The 19,211-nt window shown below is 36.8% G+C and overlaps 1 protein-coding gene across 2 annotated transcripts in view; it reads left to right on the forward strand.

Annotated features, from left to right (window-relative positions):
* Positions 1-19,211, forward strand: part of CENPK (centromere protein K) — a 31,061-nt gene that overhangs the window by 11,313 nt on the left and 537 nt on the right. For both annotated transcript variants that reach the window (XM_075138323.1, XM_075138324.1), the window contains 6 exons: positions 6,348-6,420; positions 9,865-9,911; positions 11,328-11,410; positions 11,528-11,626; positions 11,912-12,053; positions 16,365-16,418. In XM_075138323.1, the coding sequence (XP_074994424.1) occupies positions 6,348-6,420; positions 9,865-9,911; positions 11,328-11,410; positions 11,528-11,626; positions 11,912-12,053; positions 16,365-16,418 (498 nt within the window). The remainder of the gene's footprint in view (positions 1-6,347; positions 6,421-9,864; positions 9,912-11,327; positions 11,411-11,527; positions 11,627-11,911; positions 12,054-16,364; positions 16,419-19,211) is intronic.

Consider the following 19,211-nt stretch of genomic DNA (forward strand, 5'->3'; position numbering starts at 1 on the left):
ATGGGGGTGTACTAGTCCCAGTGACTGATATGTTTTTAATTCTTCAGTTAGAGTTTTGACTGCAGCTTTATGCTCTAATTTCCACTCCCAGGGTTTGCCCTTCCGTAAGAGTGAGTATAATGGATGGGAAATGATAGACAATCCAGGTACATGCTTCCTCCAAAATCCTAAAGTTCCCGTTAATTGTTGTAACTCCCTCCTTGACTGGGGCATTTGCAGCTCTTTGATTTTTCTTAAGGTATCTGGAGGAATCACTGCACTGCCTGCTATCCACCAAGTACCTAAAAACTTTACTTCTTTACTTGGTCCCTGACATTTTCCAGGTGGAATCTCAATTTCTGCTTTATTTAGTGCTTGCCATACTGCTGCTGCTGCTTCTCCCATCTTTTCAGGGGATGTTCCTCCAATCAGAATATTATCTATATATTGGTACAGTTTCACATCTCGGGAGAGTGAAACTGTCTGCAAAAATTCAGCAAGTCCGGCATGAGCAATTGTGGGTGAATGTTTATACCCATGTGGGAGTCTGTTAAAGGTATGTTGTGTTCCTGCCCAGGTGAAAGCAAACTTCTCTTTATCCTCCTCCTTCAAGGGAACCATAAAGAACATATCCTTTACATCTAGTGCTGCCATCCATGGGTGTGCAGCTGCTTGCAAAGTAGCTGGTAAGTTTGCAATGTTTGGTACAGGAGCTGTTAGCAGGGCTGTATTGGCATTCAGGTGCTGATAATCAATTGTTAAATGCCACCTCCTGTCTGGTTTCCGAACTGGCCAGATAGGTGAGTCATATGGGGAGTGGGTTCTGGAGGTAATTTGTCGTTTCTCCAAATCAGCTATGACTTCAGAAATTCCATTTCGTGCCACAGCAGAAATCGGGTATTGCGGTACGTTGGTGATTTTTGACTGGGGGAGGGCAGGGGCTGCGCGAAGTGCATGCACTGGAGCCTCCCTGCTTCTACTGGGGTCGGGATCGATGTTTGAGCTGAAAGACCACACACTGCCATTCGGCAGGCACCAGGTCTATCCGTTTAAAACATCAAAACCCAAAATATTTTCATGATGATCTTTAATTGCAAAGCGAGTAGTCAACATGCACTTCTCACCCCGGGAGCCATAAATTGACCTTGGCAGTTTGGCAGTCAACACTCCCTCCCTTCACACCAGTAATTTTAACTCTTTGTTGTCCAGATCGCACACCCAGCTTCTCGGCATCTTGTTGTGTTAGTATTGAAATTTGTGCTCCGGTATCCATTAAAAACTTCACCAATTGTCCTCGAGAACCAACTGGAATTAAAATGTATGGGCCATTATGACTTAACCACTAATAAGCCTCCACTTTTCAAACAGGCAGGCCCAACTGCCTTCCGGACACTACTCATTTTTTGACTTCATACCCTGCAGTTCCTCCTTAAGGGGGAGGAAGGGGTTGTCTTTCTCTCTGGAGGCGGAAGAGTTGAAATACGCTCCTTTCTTTCACTGTTACCTCATTTCTGGAATGCTTTAATCAGACTCAAGATAATGCTAGTAGGCTGACCTTGAATGGCAGCTCTGGGAATGCCTAGGGCTAATGCATTCCTCTGTAATTCATTTCTCCATTCTCAAGATTCCATTTGCGGGTTTTTAAATTTGTTTCCATGTTTCACGGGTCTTACTTTGTGATTTCCTCCCCGGGACTTTAGGTTCTGTTTTTCATCCAGTGCATAGTCCCAGCCCATTTCATGGCTGTAGTTAACAACGCCGTGCATTAATTCCGCACATTTAGGGAGTTGTTTAGGAGCATTACTGCCCTGTCTTTTATTATATTCAGTATCGCTTTTGATCTCATCCCGTTTTGCAACTATGTAGGGTTTAAGAATTGCCGGGCCTCCTCTTATCAGTGGTTTTAACATTGCAAAATCTACTGTAGCAGATAGTGGGACATCATGGGGCCCTCGTTGGTGCATGGCTTGTATGCAAGCCAAAAAGTCAGGTGGGGGGCAGGGGGAGCACACCATCACAAGGCTCAGTTCTAGAGCCAGTTCTGTTCAATATATTTATCAACGATCTGGATGAAGGAATTGAACGCGCCATTAGCAAGTTTGCTAATGATACCAAACTGGGAGGTGCTGTTGACTCTCAAGGGACAAGAGGCCTTGCAGAGGGAGCTAGATAGATTGCAGCATTGAGCAATCATCAGTGGCATGACATTTAACAAGAACAAATGTTGGATTCTGCATCTGGGACAGAGTAATGCTGAGCACATGTATAAACTGGGAGAGGAGTGGCTGGAGAGCAGCCCGACAGAAAGGGATCTGGGGGTGCTGGTTGACAGCAGGCTCAGTATGAGTCAGCAGCGTGCCCTGGCAGCCGAGAGGGCAAACCGCATCCTGGGGTGCATCAAACACAGCATAACCAGCTGGTCAAAAGAGGTGGTTATCCTGCTGTATTCAGCATTGGTGCGGCCTCACCTTGAGTGGTTGGGCAGTTCTGGGCCCCACAGTTTAAGAAGGATGTTAAGGTACTCAGATGCATCCAGAGGAGGTCAACAAAGCTGGTGAAAAGGCTGGAAGGCACGTCCTATGAGGAGCAGCTAAGGACTTTGGGCTTGCCTAGTTTGGAGAGAAGCAGTCTGAGGGGCGATCTCATTGCTCTCTACAGCTTCCTGAAGAGGGGAAGTGGAGAGGGAGGTGCTGAGCTCTTCTCCCTAGTATCCAGTGGCGGGACACATGGGAATGGTTCAAAGCTGCAGCAGGGGAGGTTTAGGCTGGACGTTAGGAAGCATTTCTTCACTGAGAGCGTGGTCAAACATTGGAGCAGACTTCTAGAGAGGTGGTCAAGGCCCCATGCTTGTCAGTGTTCAAGAGGCGTTTGAACAATGCCCTCAATAATACGCTTTAACTTTTGATCAGCCCTTAATTTGTCAGACAGTTGGACTAGATGATCATTGTAGGTCCCTTCCGACTGGAACTATTCTATTCTATTTTCATTGTAGCTGGCAAAGAAGCTATGGGTTTTTTTCCTTGCTGTTGACCTTGTCACTAATGTTCATTCCTTAATTACCTCAAGACTGTAATCTTGAAATGTACGCTTTGTTGTTTTATCCTTTAAGTTTAGGGACTGATTCTGGTCTATGATGTAATAGATTACTTACTGAGCAGCATATTTTGCTAGGAATGTATATAGGGCATGAGAGAGGGCATGTTGTACATATTTGCTGTATGTATTTGTCTGTTGAAAAGATGGTCCTTGAATTAAGGTTGCTGAATGGTGGTGTTAATTTATTTGAATTTGTCCAGTTACTGGAGTATCCAGAACGTTTCCTTCATCCTTTTTTGTCAAGTTTAAATGAACGAAGAATAAACAGGTAGTATTGTCAAGAGTAGTGCTCCATTACAAAAGAGATGACACCACCTGATCTACAAAATAAGAAATGTTTGTATGGTGATAATTTCTTTTGTTCTGTGTTTATTTTTCCTTTATTTTTCCTTTATTTTAAAAGGTTGTCTTTTGAAGATGCACTTTACAAAGTTATTTTGGGTAGAGAAAAGCTAAGCTTAACTTGCCAATTCTTTATATTTTTACTATAAGAACTTGGCTGATGATTCTTAGCATATTTTTCTCTTTTTAGTTGATGTGAAGCCAAATGCAGTCTGCAGTGCTTTTTATGGAATCCTTGACCATATCAGCAGTAGCTTTTGTATTGGCAACTCAAGAAGAGTACAAGGATCTCGTTAGGTCATGCAGAGAGAAAATTAGAAAGGCAAAAATCCAGCTAGAACTCAATCTGGCCACTGTCATAAGACATAACAAATAATGTTTTTACAAATATATTAATGGCAAAAAGAGGGCTAAGAAGAATCTCCATCTTTATTGGATGCGGGCGGGAACATTGCCACCAAGGTTGAGGAAAAGGCTGAGGTACGTAATGCTGTCTTTGCCTTAGTCTTTAATAGTCAGGCCAGTTATCCCTAGGGTACTCAGCCCCCTGAGCTGGAAGACAGGGACAGCGAGCAGGATAAACCCCTCATAATCCAAGAGGAAGCAGTTAACGACCTGTTACGCCACCTGGACATTCACAAGATGGGATCTGCCTGAGAGTACTGAGGGAGCTGGTGGAGGAGCTTGCCAAGCCACTCTCCATCATTTGTCAGCAGTCCTGGTTAACAGGTTGTTATGATGACTGGAGGTCACTGATGACTGGAGGTCCCAGATGACTGGAGGCTTGCCAATGTGATGCTCATCTACAAGAAGGGCCAGAAGGAGGATCTAACTACAGGCCTGTCAGCCTGACCTCGGTACCGCGGAAGGTTATGGAGCGGTTCATCTTGAGGGCGCTCACAAGGCATGTGCAGGACAACCAGGGGATCAGGCCTAGTCACCAGGGTTCATTAAAGGCAGGTCCTGCTTGACCAACCTGATCTCCTTCTATGACCAGGTGACCTGCCTAGTGAATGAGGGAAAGGCTGTGGATGTGGTCTACCTGGACTTCAGTAAAGCCTTTGACACTGTCTCCCACAGCATTCTCCTAGAGAAGCTGGCAGCTCACGGCTTAGACAGGTACACTCTTCGCTGGGTAAAAAACTGGCTGGACGGCCGAGCCCAGAGAGTTGTGGTGAATGGAGTTAAATCCAGTTGGTGGCCGGTCACAAGTGGTGTTCCCCAGGGCTCAGTTTTGGGGCCAGTCTTGTTTAATATCTTTATCAATGATCTGGATGAGGGGATTGAGTGCTGCCCTAGTAAGTTTGCAGATGACACCAAGTTGGGCGGGAGTGTTGATCTGCTGGAGGGTAGGAAGGCTCTGCAGAGGGACCTGGACAGGCTGGATCGATGGGCTGAGGCCAACTGTATGAGGTTCAACAAGGCCAAGTGTTGGGTCCTGCACTTAGGCCACAACAACCCCATGCGACGTTACAGGCTTGGGGAAGAGTGGCTGGAAAGCTGCCCAGAGGAAAAGGACCTGAGGGTGCTGGTTGACAGCCGGCTGAACATGAGCTGGCAGTGTGCCCAGGTGGCCAAGAAGGCCAACGGCATCCTGGCCTGTATCAGAAATAGTGTGGCCAGCAGGAGTAGGGAGGTGATCGTGCCCCTGTACTCGGCACTGGTGAGGCCGCACCTCGAATACTGTGTTCAGTTTTGGGCCCCTCACTCCAAGAAGGACATGGAGGTGCTGGAGCGTGTCCAGAGAAGGGCAGCGAAGCTGGTGAAGGATCTGGAGAACAAGTCTTATGAGGAACTGGGACTGTTTAGTCTGGAGAAGAGGAGGCTGAGGGGAGACCTCATCGCGCTCTACAACTACCTGGAAGGAGGTTGTAGCGAGGTGGGTGTTGGTCTGTTCTCCCAAGTAACTGGCGATAGGACGAGAGGAAATGGCCTCAAGTTGCGCCAAGGGAGGTTTAGATTGGACATGAGGAAAAATTTCTTCACTGAAAGAGTGGTCAGGCCTTGGAACAGGCTGCCCAGGGAAGTGGTGGAGTCACCATCCCTGGAGGTATTTAAAAGACGTGCAGATGTGGCGCTTAGGGACATGGTGTAATGGGCATGGTGGTGTTGGGTTGACGGTTGGACTCGATCTTAGAGGTCTTTTCCAACCTTAATGATTTTATGATTCTATAAATGTCTGCTTAATTTATCAGCTTACTTGTAATATGATATCTATATGTAATTTACAGTGTATTCGTAGAAAAATTATAGGTGTAGTCCTCAGTTTCAGGAAGTGGAATAGTAATAATGAATATATTCTTTTTCCAGAACATAGTAAGATATTAAAATAAGTACATTTTTTAAAATCTATGGTTTTTTAGTTTGGGGTTTTTAATAAACTTTTCTGAACTGGTGTTTTTTCTTATTGCTCCTATATTTTTAGTGATTACAGTGAGCTAGAGCACAAGTTCTAAAGCATTTTTTGTGGAGTCTACAGATGTGGTTTTGATAGAAGATTCATTTGACTACCGTTTTTTTAAGAAGCCAATCTTTTGTTTAGTCATCACACATATTAAGCACAGTCCATTTAACCTTAAATGTGTATCAACCATGCGCCTAAGGAGGAATGGGGATGTGAAGTATTGTCATTACTTCTAGTGGCTCATCTTCAGTTGTGGTCATTGTCTGATATTACAGGGGAAATTAGGGGAAAAATTCCAACTCTTACTACTTCCGATTTCCCCCTTTTGAAAGCAGAATAAAAATATTTCTTGATCCCTGCAAGTGGCTTTTTAAATCTTTTGAAGGAATAAGTGGTCTATTGTCATAGATGCTCTTTTGTTTTCTGCTGTATAAACTTAATAATTGAATTTCTATCTTGTCCTGTCTCATTTTACTCCAGTGCAACTCAACACACTTCAAGAGATGCTTCTTTTCTTGTTTTACAGATTTCCTTGTTAATGATGCGAGTGAAAGCTTTAACAGCGGAATATAATCAATGGCAAAACAGAAGTCCTGAAAGTAAGTAACTGCTTCCATGTAAGGCATACTTATATAAAATTCTGCAAAGCCTCTTTCATCTAGGCATCTTAAACTGTGTATATATCAAATGTCTGTTGATTGTATTTTCATACCATGACTACTTAAAAATTAAATTAAATACTTCTCACAATAGCATGTATGTTTCATTTCTATATTCTTTTTGCACTTTCGTTCTAAGTGAACTTAGAATTCAAAGTGAATTCTACTATAACATAATCTTATGATTCTGGACAAATAAATGCATGATTCGTATCACCATTCATCAGTCAGTTAAATGGAAAAATAAGTGTTAGCAGGTCTCCTAACAGAATAACAAAAGTTCATTATGCTGTTACTCTCCTTCAGGTTTCTCCTTTCTGTGATTGTTTCTTCTCCATCTTTCACTTGTATTTCCTTTTTAGGACAGAACTATTTTGGCAAAGATTTTTGTTTTCATTTTGTCTTTTAAGAAGCCAATATGTTTTTTATCTTTGCAAGTGTTGCTAATAAACTAACAATAATTTACCCAGACCTATTTTTAACCATACCTCCTTTGATTTTTTTTTTTATTATTACTACTTCACAAAAGTGTGTTGTATGATGATGTACTAGCTGAAACTTTGAAGTAAGCCTTTAGCAGTAAGTCCATTACACTGTAATAAATCCTTGGATTTAACAGGGGTCAGAGATTTCAGGTCAAGAAAAGGTGGTAAAAGACACTTCAGTTTATTTTAACAACACAGGAATCCAGATCACTTACTGATCCTGAGAAGCATAAACCACTGAGGCAAGTGGTAGCCCTTATATTTGTTAGGCATTATTAGTCAAAAGGTATAAATTCCTCAGTTCTTCAGAATTCTTTTTGTACATAAGCATCAGTGCTGACTGCTTTCACTCTGTTGCAAGGCTGATGTGGCCAGACACTGAAAATAAAACTACTCAGAATCTAAGTGTGAGTAGAGTAATCTGGTTTTTCAGATGTCCCATTTGGAGACTCGTAAAACAGTTCACACTACACTATCATTAGTATTCTGGTAGCACTCACTGTTATGTCTCCTGTCAAGGAACCGTTAGCAACTTTCAACCCAGTAAAACTTGTTAGTTAATCTTTAAATGGATACTTTGAATCATTTGAATATTTTTATGCCAGAAGAGGTTTGGCTTTTTTAGTGTTTACAAAATGATAGGAATGTGTTTTAGACAGCAAATGGTGATTTCCAATATTTTGTCATTTGGCCAAATTGGAATGCATTTTCAGATGAACATTAAAGTCACTTCTCCAGCTTCTTTCAAAGTTCATGTACTGCTGCATATTATGATCAAATAATAGGAACTGGAAAAAAAAAAGTATTTCTTCTTTCTTATAAATAGATATTGTTGCTCTATTAGAATAAATTCATAGTTCATGTGGTTTGTAAGCCTGTCTCTAATAATGGTCAGCCTCAAATGCTTCTTAGAGGTACGTAGACCAAAAATATGATATTGAATGAATTTGGGAAATAAAGGTTCTTGGCTGCTGCTCATGAATAAGCTGCTGGCTTAAAGAAAATGAATTGAAAGCACTTACAGTTTTTATCTGGATAAAAAACCTGGAAATGTTAGGTCTCTTTACTAAAATATGTAATTATTTTAAACTTTAAGCTATTTGCTTAAAAATATTTTTGGGACTTGACCTATTTTTATTGGCTTGCTGACTTCCTTTGCTCAACCATTCTTGCTTTTTCCCAGGTGATAAGATTTATTATTAGAAATCTTAATTTTGTACTGGAGAAATGATTTATGCATATTATAATGCAATTAATATTTTGCAGCCAAAGCTTTGCCTTTTTGGCTACCTTTCTGAGGGAAGAAAAAAGAAGTTGCCGCTAAGAATTTGCGTTATAGTGCAAAGTGTTATAGTGCAAAGTGTTATAGTGCAAAGTGTTATAGTGCAAAGTGTTATAGTGCAAAGTGTTATAGTGCAAAGTGTTATAGTGCAAAGTGTTATAGTGCAAAGTGTTATAGTGCAAAGAGTTATAGTGCAAAGAGTTATAGTGCTTGTATGAAAATGAAGAGTCTACTGTGCTTACATCTTCTCTGTCCATCTTGGCTCCTTTCTACCTACTGTTTATTTTGAAGGAGGAATTACTTAATTGAGAACATTGTCTGAATTTATCTAAATAGGAATAGCAGAAATACTAATTTCATACAATTTACTAATAGAGCATGAATGTCAGGCTGTCTTGTTACTTTGGTTTCTGCTTTTAATAATGGCCAGTTCATTTCTTGTAAATGAGGGCCTGTCAGCATTTCAATTTTAAACCTTATTTTCAGAGATTATAACTTGGCAGTTCTACATTTCTTTGGGCACAATATTGGCAAACAGACTTGAATCTACAATGCAAATTTTATTTTTGCAAAGCTTTTACTTTAGTCTCTTGTTCTTTCTCAGTTTCTGGTACTATTTATGTAGCTCTAGAGCTACTAAATCAGCTGAATTAAAACTTTTTAACAAGCGTTTGACTCATAAAAATAGAATTTAACTTTTACCTTTGCAAAATAAGGAAGTGGAAGAAAACATGTTTCCTTTTTGTTAAAGGAAAAGCTTTTATTGAAGATTAGAGATATAGAGACCAAGCTTGGACAAAAAATATCCCCGTCATATTAAATTTAAATCTGTTAGAGTAGCTTTCATTTCTTCTGATAATAGATTTAAATGCTTCACTTTTTCAAAAGTCATATCTTTATGCACAGGCTGCAAGTTGACATGGAACTGAGAATTGATTGGAGTCCATTGAAGGCTACCAAGTATAACAATTCACTTTTTATTCAGAAAATCCATGAGCCTTAAATCACTGCATTTTGCAGAAGCATTCTGGGGAAACGTTACCACATTCTTGAATAGTACCATACTTTCCCTTCAGTACTGACTGCTGTTGCTCAGGGTTGGAGTTAGGATATTGGCCGTGCTGGGCCTTTCATGTCTCTGCATGTAGCTGTTCTTGTGAACAGTAAGGATGGTGACATGCTTTTTAAGTTTATTTAAATCTGGTAGGTTTTACAGTCCTGATCAAGCATTTGGGAGGCTGTTTAACAAGGAATTGGAAAACTGGAAGAATTTGATTGCCCACGTTGGTAATGTTGATGGAATCACTTCCACTGAAAAAATCAGGTTAACTTATCTTGAAGTATGACTGTACTTCATATTTCAATATTAGGTACCTGAGCTAGTTCAGGTATAAAAAATAACACAGAAGCATTAACACCACACTTTTTTCAGTCTAATTTAACTTGCTGAAAAGTGACAGTAGGTTAGCCCAGAGGACACCACAAAATGTGGTTAAACTGCTGCTGACAGCCAAGCTAGTTTTTTAGAGGCTACACAAATTTCTTTCCAGGCTGCTTTTCAGTATAAACAAGTCTATATCATCCAATGCAAAAAAACCAATTCATTTTATCTTTCAGTAATTTCTACCAATCCAGAGGTACTGTTAGCATTAGGAAAAGAAGAGGTAAGTCTTTTTGTTTATTAAGAGATAATACAATTTCATTGGAAAAAAAGAAAAAAAGTATATACAATTGCTGCATTTTCCTATGACTACTCCTGTGGTGGACTACTGCTAAGATATTGTGTATGTTTCTTCAGACGTTGTTGTTGTTGTTCTAATGTTGTTTCTTCCCCTGTATTATAGCCACTAAAACTTCCTAGTTGTAATGAATGATCCTTTCAACAAAAAGTTCTTATATATTGCATTTCATAATTGATATAAAAAATGTAACTTTATGTGTTACATAAAAGAGTCAGTATTCTTAGATCTAGAGTTCTGTGGCAATAATTTACAAATATTTTGAGTTCTTCCAGCCTTGGAAGAAAGAGCAAATCAAGAATGTCTTAGGGGTAGCATTATACTATATTGATTGAACATTGGTATGCAACCTGAGAATATTCCTGTGGCTATAGCTTTAAGGAAAAAAAAAAAAACCTCTTCTTCCTAGCAGCTTCCTTCCCTCTAGTATCACTCACAACAGGGAACCCAACTGCTGTTAAGAATCACTATTAACAAGTTGTTTGGTTACGCACTTTCATTTGACTGTATTGCTATGCCATGTTTGAGCTGATATCCCATTTTGTGGCCTATTTTGTTGAGGATTCCGATTTTTTTTTCAGATGTTGCATATATAGAGCATATTTGCTTTTGTAGAATATTTTCACAATTTTTATTTCTTTGAGCTAAATATAAAAGTTCTCATAGTTTGTATGGAAGGAGACAAAATACATCCAAATCATAGGTTTATTAACCTATTATATTAAAAAAACATAAACTGTTAGAAATACTACTTTCTAGAACATAATGCACTAATGAAAGATCCAGTCCACTAAGAGTCCAATGTTCCCTATCTTCAGGAGCGCATATAACCTCTGGCTGCAGTAGTTTTATTTCTCCCTCTTTCCTCTTCCAAATATGTCCATATTACTGAGGACCATTTAATTCATGGATGCAATTAGTCTTTCTTTGCAGCATCTTTGTTTTCTGAGTGCTATACATTTTATGTTGGTGCAATAAGCAAGAATTCATTCTTGCAAACAGCTGCAATGATTTAGACAATGCAGCCCTGGTGCTGTAGATGTTTTTTCCTCAGTCTTTCATCAGATGAGCAGTTCATATGTGTGCTCCATAATCTGCTTCAGGTAAAATCGATTGTGTTGTTTTACAGAGCTTCAATAAGACACTGAGCAACTGGTGACAGTAACATTTTAAATAGCTCCAACTGGATTTAAAAGTAGTGTCACTCTATAGCCACATTTCTTAAGAAATTACAGATAATTTTGGCCCTCTTTACCAGATTTACAGATGTAACCTTACATAGAACAAATACTACAGACTGGGCTATCTGCAAATTGTAGGTTTATTTTTACTTTTTTATAGTTGCAGAAAGTAAAGAATGATCTTGAAGTCATGCTGTCAACAGTTCAGTCGAAGAATAAACAACTGGAAGAAGATCTGAAAAGGTAATATAATAATTTGGACTTATGAACGCTGTAAGCTTTTTTACCATACATTTTTTTTTGACTGTCCAGGAAAACTATTTATCTGTTGTGCCATTTCCTACTTTCCATATTTCAAAGAGAACAGCAGTGGCTTGAGGAACAGGAGCAGATACTAGATGCTTTTAATGGAATTGAAGAAGAGACAAAAATCCAAGTTGAACAACTTTCCAAACAAAGGTATTTCTACAGTGTTGAGTTTTTATATTGAAGAATTTAAATATCAACAAGAGCAAATGAGCAAAAAAACTCTTAAAACATACTCCTTGTTTTGTTAAATAGATCAAATAATAACTCAGTAATCCATATTTGAAACATGGAAAATATTGCTACTATCTGCTTATATCCTGGGATTCAAGATGTTGAACTTATAACAATAGAAAATAAGGGATTTTTTTACTTAAGAACAACTTTTTTATTTATTTTATTGAATTTCATATTCTATTGCTATGTTTTTACTATTAGTCCGAATGCTAGAGCATTTTATGAACTGCAAAATAAAATGTTGAAAATAAAGATATATAAGGAAGAAATCTTGAATGCTCTGGGTGAATTCCTAGAAGAACATTTTCCCCTTCCAGAGAATGGTGGAAGTGCTAAAAAGAAGGTAAGATTTTCTTAATAACTATTAAATTTGGAATGTTCAATTTCTATTTAATAAAATGCAATATCTTTTTAAAGTCACTAGCATAGAATCTGCAGTTTTATTTTGCAATCAGTATAGTTCTTACAGCGGATCCTTTAGGTTTAATTGATATTTTTCAAGTTGGTTTATATTATTTAACGCTGTTCCTGGCTGGATATTTTCTTTTTTAATGCATATATCCTTTACCCAATGAGATGCATAGCAATGTATTGTATTTCTTACTGAACTACAAGCTGTGCCAAATTTGGAAATGGTGAGGGGTTCATTCCAAATTGTTCCATTTTCTTTTTTACTGGACTAGGCAAGTGGATTCATATTTTCCTTGGCAAAGCAAATTTTAATTGTCTAGTAATGTTTTTGGAACAGTAATAAGGACAAGTGTTTATAATTACAATGTAGTTTGGAATGTTAACCATCAGTTTCTGTTCAGGCAAGCTAGGCCAAAAATTATCTTAAAACTTTAGGGAAAACAGGCAGTCAGGGAGTATTTTGCATAATAAATTCAAAGTCTGCAGTAAAAATAAACCTTTTACCATTACTATTTGAAAGAACAGTTACAAAAAATCTACAAAAAAGCGGGGGTTGATTTTGATTTCAAACACACTTAAGAATACAGAAATGGAAGGATTTCTTTAATCCAGTTCCCTGTTATTTCAGACAACCACATAATATAATTTCTTTAATATTATCATTGAGCTCCATTTTAAAACTAATTATTTTTGTTACTACTGTTTTTATTGGGGTTTGTTCTAGTACCTCAGTACTCTGTTTAGAAACTGTCTCCTAACTTCCAGTCTAAATTTATTCATGTCTAACACAGATCCACATACTCTCACGCCAGTATTGTCCTTAGAATAGCTCTTTTTCTTTCTTGTGTGTATTCCTCCTGATACATTTATAGACAGCAATCTTATACCCTCTCTTTCTTTGTTTTGCTAATTGAACTAGCAAAGCTTTCTTGCTCTTCTCCTGTAAGATAATTTTTTTCAATTCCCTGGCTTTTCCTAATAATACCCATTTTCTATATTTGCTTCCACTGGGATTAATCTTTTTTGGAACCCGATAAAAACCAATATTATAAACAAACCTACTAGCTCACAGTCACCACAAAAGCAACTGATTACACCCTTGTCTTTTTCTTCCTGTTATTTCTAACTGATGAACCCTGAAAAAATATCTTGTTTTTGCACAGAAGTACATATTTTGCACATAAAAATACCAAATGGAGCCTTCAAGGCACTGGTGTCCATTTTCAAAGTCTTATTCAACCATCTTCAAACATCTTCTTCTATCATATCTTAGTTCTTTTGCATATCAATGCCTTCCAGTTTCCTGCTATTACTAAATACAATACATTTTGTTCCAACATTAAGAAATTAAAGCTTCAGGGATTTAATTAACAGTCATCTTTCAATCATATATTTCCTGATTTCAACCTGATATGTCATCTCCCTATTTGCTGGTTCTTACGCATCTTACAATTGTTCTAGGACATGCCTCTTCAAATACCAATGACTTTCCCAGATGCATTTTAAGTGATTGTCCATTTTTCCCGTCTATATCATTATTTCCTTAAAAATCTATTTCCTATAATGAGAGACACCAATTTATTTGCTCCCATTTATGTGTTGTCGTAGAAAAATATAGGCTGGAAGTGACCTCTGGAGATCTTCCATTCCAACACCATCATAAAGGTAGTGCCAATGTCAAAGTTGGTTCAAGTTGCTCAGGGTCCTGTCCAGCTGTATTCTAAATATAAAGAACAGTGAATTCATGTGTGTGTTTCAGAATTCTGAGGAAATTTTAATGTAAAATCTCCCGCCCCAGAGCAAAATCAACTGCTTGAAGTTTCTCAGCCTCTGTAATACTGACTGTCAGAAATTTCTATTAACTACCCTGCCTTCATCTTTCTTCCATGCAATTTTCCTTATTAAAATCTAAAGAAAAAAACAATCACCTAAGATGTTTGGGATTAGTCAACCCTCCCCCTGCTCACAGAAGCTCACCTTCTACCTTTTTTTTTAATTTTACTTAAACATAAAATTTATTTTGATAAACTTCCAAGCAAGGTCTGGTCTTGTCTTAGTTTTAATTTTATTCATGCATTTTCAGAACTCTTAAACACAGTTTGTTTTCTGACAAGTCTTTTCCTTTCTTTTTACTCCTCATGAATTCATAGCTGCTTCTATACCTTTTTACTCAGTTGAATCTCAATGGCTCAACTGCAGGTCCCCTGTAATCTGCATCTAAGTGATTAACTGTGAAGGCAAGAGAGACAGCAGTTTTCACCTATTTTGTTTTCTTTATTGTGTCAGAAATACATATTGGCAGCATTAGCAATGAAATTTGCTGCTACACTGATTCAAGGGCACACATTATTAACGTCTATTATCAGCTTGGTTCAACACTCTGGAAGCACTGAATTCTTAACTCTGTGCATCAGTGATTTTGCTTCATGTCATGGAAGCTTATTGTGTTCTCACTAGTTCTGCTTGACGTCAAATGTGCGGGGCTGACACCTGTAGGGTACGGCTCCTGAGTAGTGTGAACTGCTCCAAGCCTCGCTGTTCTGGTTCCACCCTCCTTTCACCAGGCACCTGCCTCTGGGATTAGGAATGGGAGGGAAGACTGAATCACAGCAGCCCAGGTTAGCTTCTTTTGCCATGGCCCAGTACCTTTAGTATAGGTAGTGACTGGGGTAAGAATTATCTTGCATTTTAAATCTCGGATAAAAAAACCACATTTTTATCCAAGATAAGAGATATGAAAAGTCATATGTTGAGGAATATTCTTTATGCCAATCTATCTCATGGAAGGCAGAAGAAGGTGTGCTTTCAGGTTAAATAAACAAATGCTGACCATCGTGCTTAAAAATGACTTTATAAGCATTAATTAGAGGTACTTATTATATTGGTGACACTTAAAATATGTAAGTAATGTAATTTTACAAAACAATACACACAATGTATATTATAACCCTAATAAAATAAGTTTGCTAGTTCTGTGAGAGTGCAAACCTCTTTACACTATATTCTTAGGATTTTATTCTTTGTATATCGGTTTTAGTAATTACTGAAGTCATAACCTAACTTCAACTTTGAAACATAAATATTGAACCCACTACCTAAGTTACGAAGTAATGTTTTTGGCCAGGGAAATACAACAGCCGAGGCTACGAAGTATCTTCATGATTGCTCCAAGGAAGCTTTTGCAGCTTCTTATGTAGATTTTATTTCCTCAGCCTAGTGTCAAGATAAAGGCACAAAGATAGGCATTATTGAGCCCTAGCTCCATGGTTTCCAAGATTTCCATGGAGCAGGCAGTATGTCCCCCTTGTGGCTTTCTGAAGGTGAGAATATTAAAAACTGTGACTGGAAAAAAGGAGCCAGAACTTGCCCTTCACAAATTCTTCTTTATTGCTTGTAGTGTTCTTCTGTTCCAGAAGTGGAGTTTGTATAAGGTGCTGCACGTCCATTAATGTCTTAGGACTTAAGTTGACTCAGCATTGCTGAGTAAGCAGCCACCAGTGCTACATTATCTCCTTTAATTTGTTGAATGTGAAGTGGAAGAGGAAAAATGGTAAAATTGAAAAATAAAAGAATCAGGTTCACCGTGCAACAGGACAAGCAGTTTTGTTGGCATTCCTGCCTAGGGAATCCATATCAATTTATAGGCAAATGGGCTTATTTGCTTGCTACAAATGAAAACAAGTAATTTTCTAATGGATTGCTGTACAAATATTTTCACAAGGACTTTTTTTTTTCTTCATATTTTTAATGATTTATTTCTTAAGCTTGGCCAATTTTTTTAATTGAGTAAAAGTAAACAAATATTCATCGACAAATAATGAAAAAATATTAAGGCACTATGAACTCAAGTCTTGAGCTCTGTCAAATTTGCATTGTAAATACTTTTCTAAAGTTCAAGAAAAACATTTTTTTTTCCTAACGGATCATATTCATAGAATGTTTTGCACTGTGCTACATTTATAAATATGATGTACTTTGTTTTATTTAAATGTAAACCCAGGTAGGTATACTATGATCACTTAATTCTAAAAATACTACATTTAAAGTGTATAATATTGAACCGGTAGATGAATTATTTAAATACTACCTTGTATTTTTGTCATGACTAAATCTTTTACTTAGATGTTGTGTACTATGCAATCAAATAACTGTATGATTATTTTCCTTTGTCAATTAATATTTTTTCCTGACTATTTAGTTTTGGTTTCTGTTAATTTGGCTGGGGGGGTGGTTATCTTTGCAGAATTCTTCTGAAGAGCCAGCTGTAGAACTGTTAACACTGCATGAAATTTTAGAGGTAAGATGGTTTTGTTATGTAGAGATTTGGGGGATTTTCCAATACTCAGATCTGATCATAATATATTAGTAAGATAAATAACAATATATGACATATGGTTAAGATCGTTAATTGAAAAGTAGAATGTTTAAGAATGTTATGTCAGATTTATATTTTAATTCCTATCAAATTAAAACCCCAATTTTTTACAAGAGATGTGGCAATAATTTAGATAACTAAATCTTCAGTTTGAGCTGGAGAATGATTATCCCTTATTTCTTAATTTTATAATGATTATTTTAAAGAAGTTTTATGAGCCTTAATGGCTCATATTAGGGGAGACAAATGCTATGCTTAACAAAAATATCAATTGTTCCATTTCATGCTATATTTTGTACTGTTTCAATGAAAGTATTTCTGCAATATAATAGAATAACAGTGATAGAAGGACCAATTAATGTGTAATCTCATGTATTAACTGGATTATCTTCTCATGAAGAAATCAATGAATCTGAATCAATTCAATGAATTGATTTCTAATCAATTTTGTAAGTATGCCAGCATTGCTTAGTGTGTATTTTTAATCACAGTGCAATTTATGATTTTGAATTGCTAAGCATAATTTTGAAGAAGCATTAAAAATCTTTTTACTAGCATTGTTCCTTCTTGTCTTAAATGTAGCATTTGAAGCGAAATTTCCTATTCCTCCTCCATCCTCACTGTTCAGGCAGTTGTAAGCATCTATGTGTAAGACCTCCCTGGGGACGGGGGGAGAGTTTTTTCATGGGAGAAAACTTGATGAATAACAACTTTCTGGTATTAAGATGCTATGATCTGGTCACTATGACATTGTTGTACTTTAGTTTGAAGCCCAGACTTTGGGCTTACATCATCAAAATCATTTTACATGCTTCAAGTATCTCAGCATGCCTTTTAATGCCAAATTAGGCAGAGCTTGAAAACAGATCAGAATTTAAAATAGCCACGTTCCCTATGGAATTAAAATTTTAAAACTCTTTTAATGCTTTAAAATTGCCCTTCATATTTTTCTGACATTGTTAATCTCCTCAAAATGTGAACACATCCAAGTAATGTCTGATTTCCATTTGGAAGAACATACTACTTCCAAAAATTCAGACTTATTTTTAATTTTAACTATCTTGGCATAAACTGTCAACGTCCCTTTGCTTTGTTTTATGGGGTTTTTTTTTGTTGAGCAACTTGGTCCTAGCTTCAAGTGCCTGTTAAATTTCAAAAGTGTTTTCTTAGATACAGATAATAGTTTCTTAAAGAGACAAATGCAAAGTCATCTTTGTATTATAATTACAGATTTAGGATTTGCTGTTGTAAGAATGTTACAATCAGTGCATGTGTTCCTAACCATTTCTCCTCAATCTCTGTGTGTTTTGTTAAATAATGAAAGTGTACATTTTTAATAAATTCACTTTGACAAGCTAAGTGTATAGATTTATATTATTTAGGTATATCAGTACCTACTTCATTAAATTAGTGTAAGTAGTAAGCAAGCAGTAAACTCTTTTTTCATGCAAACCTCAGAATTTTTATTGTACTACTTTTTATTCCAGTAATGAGCTGTAATTTTTTACAAATGTGGTAATTCTTTTCATTTTAAACAGTTTGAGGATTATTCCTTTCTGAAGGAGAATTTAGTGAACTCATTTAAGATTTGAAAGGCTGTTTACAATACAAATGTATGTAAAGTTACAGCCATAAAGGCTATTTTGGAATATCAGATGTCAGAAAAGACTAAGTAACAATCATCTGAAATAATGTATTTGGAGTAAATATTCAGAATTGGGGCAGATAAGTATGAAAGACATAAACTGGACTAATTCTTCAGAATGTTCTGAAAAAGAAGAGCAGTTTTGTTTTTTTTTTTTAATAGCAATGGGTGAAAAAACAGTAAAGTCTGGTAGTGAGCATTTTGAGTTTTTCTTTAGCAGTAAAGATGCAGACAGAATATTTTGTACCTACTGAAATTAGGAAAGCTATAACATTTAGAAGCTCTGGGTAGAAAGATGAAATATCTGGGATGAATAGAGAAAGCACCATGGGTTGGGTAAGATTATTTAATCTGTAATATCTGCAATATTCCCCATGAGCAATATTATGAGAGCATAAACGTGGTCTCCAAGAACAGAAAAAAAATGTCAAAACTATTCTTTGTTTTTAAATCCAATAACTAATTCTATATTTAGATAAGGAATAAAGGAGAAGTAAGGAAGTATCAAGAGGAGGTGAATTGTTGTAAGGTGCTTGTCATGCCCAACCAAGAAGTGATATTAAGAATTTGGATAGTCCATTTATGAGACGAGCAAAAAGATTTGATGTGTAAGCGTAGTGAAGTTAAACTAGGACTATGATGTTTAACTTTTCACAGGTAAAAACTTATTTATTTCTAACACTACCTAAAAAAGACACAAAATAGAGGAAAAAGAATTCTTCCCAATTTAAGAAGTCAGATTTTTTTTTTAGCATATTAGTGAGATGAAATTTAGAAAAATTGTAAGACGGATATTCTTCTCTGCTAAAAACTGAAAGAGGGAAGGACAGTGATTTGTTGACAGTAAGTCTTTATGATTTTGAGGCAAGTGATTCTCAAAAATCTAGCTTTCCCTCTCCTTTAATGCTTTTAATGTTAAATTAACAGATACTGATTTAAAGATTAATTATATAAGGATTTACCACCTTTATGTTCAGACTTGTTAGGCATTTACAATTACACTATCTAAAATCCACTAAGAATTTTTGACAGATGATGAAAAGCTTAGTCTGGATAAAAGGAGAATTCTG

Source organism: Calonectris borealis, chromosome Z (genome assembly GCF_964195595.1).
Source record: "Calonectris borealis chromosome Z, bCalBor7.hap1.2, whole genome shotgun sequence".
Classification (NCBI taxonomy): Eukaryota; Metazoa; Chordata; class Aves; order Procellariiformes; family Procellariidae; genus Calonectris; species Calonectris borealis.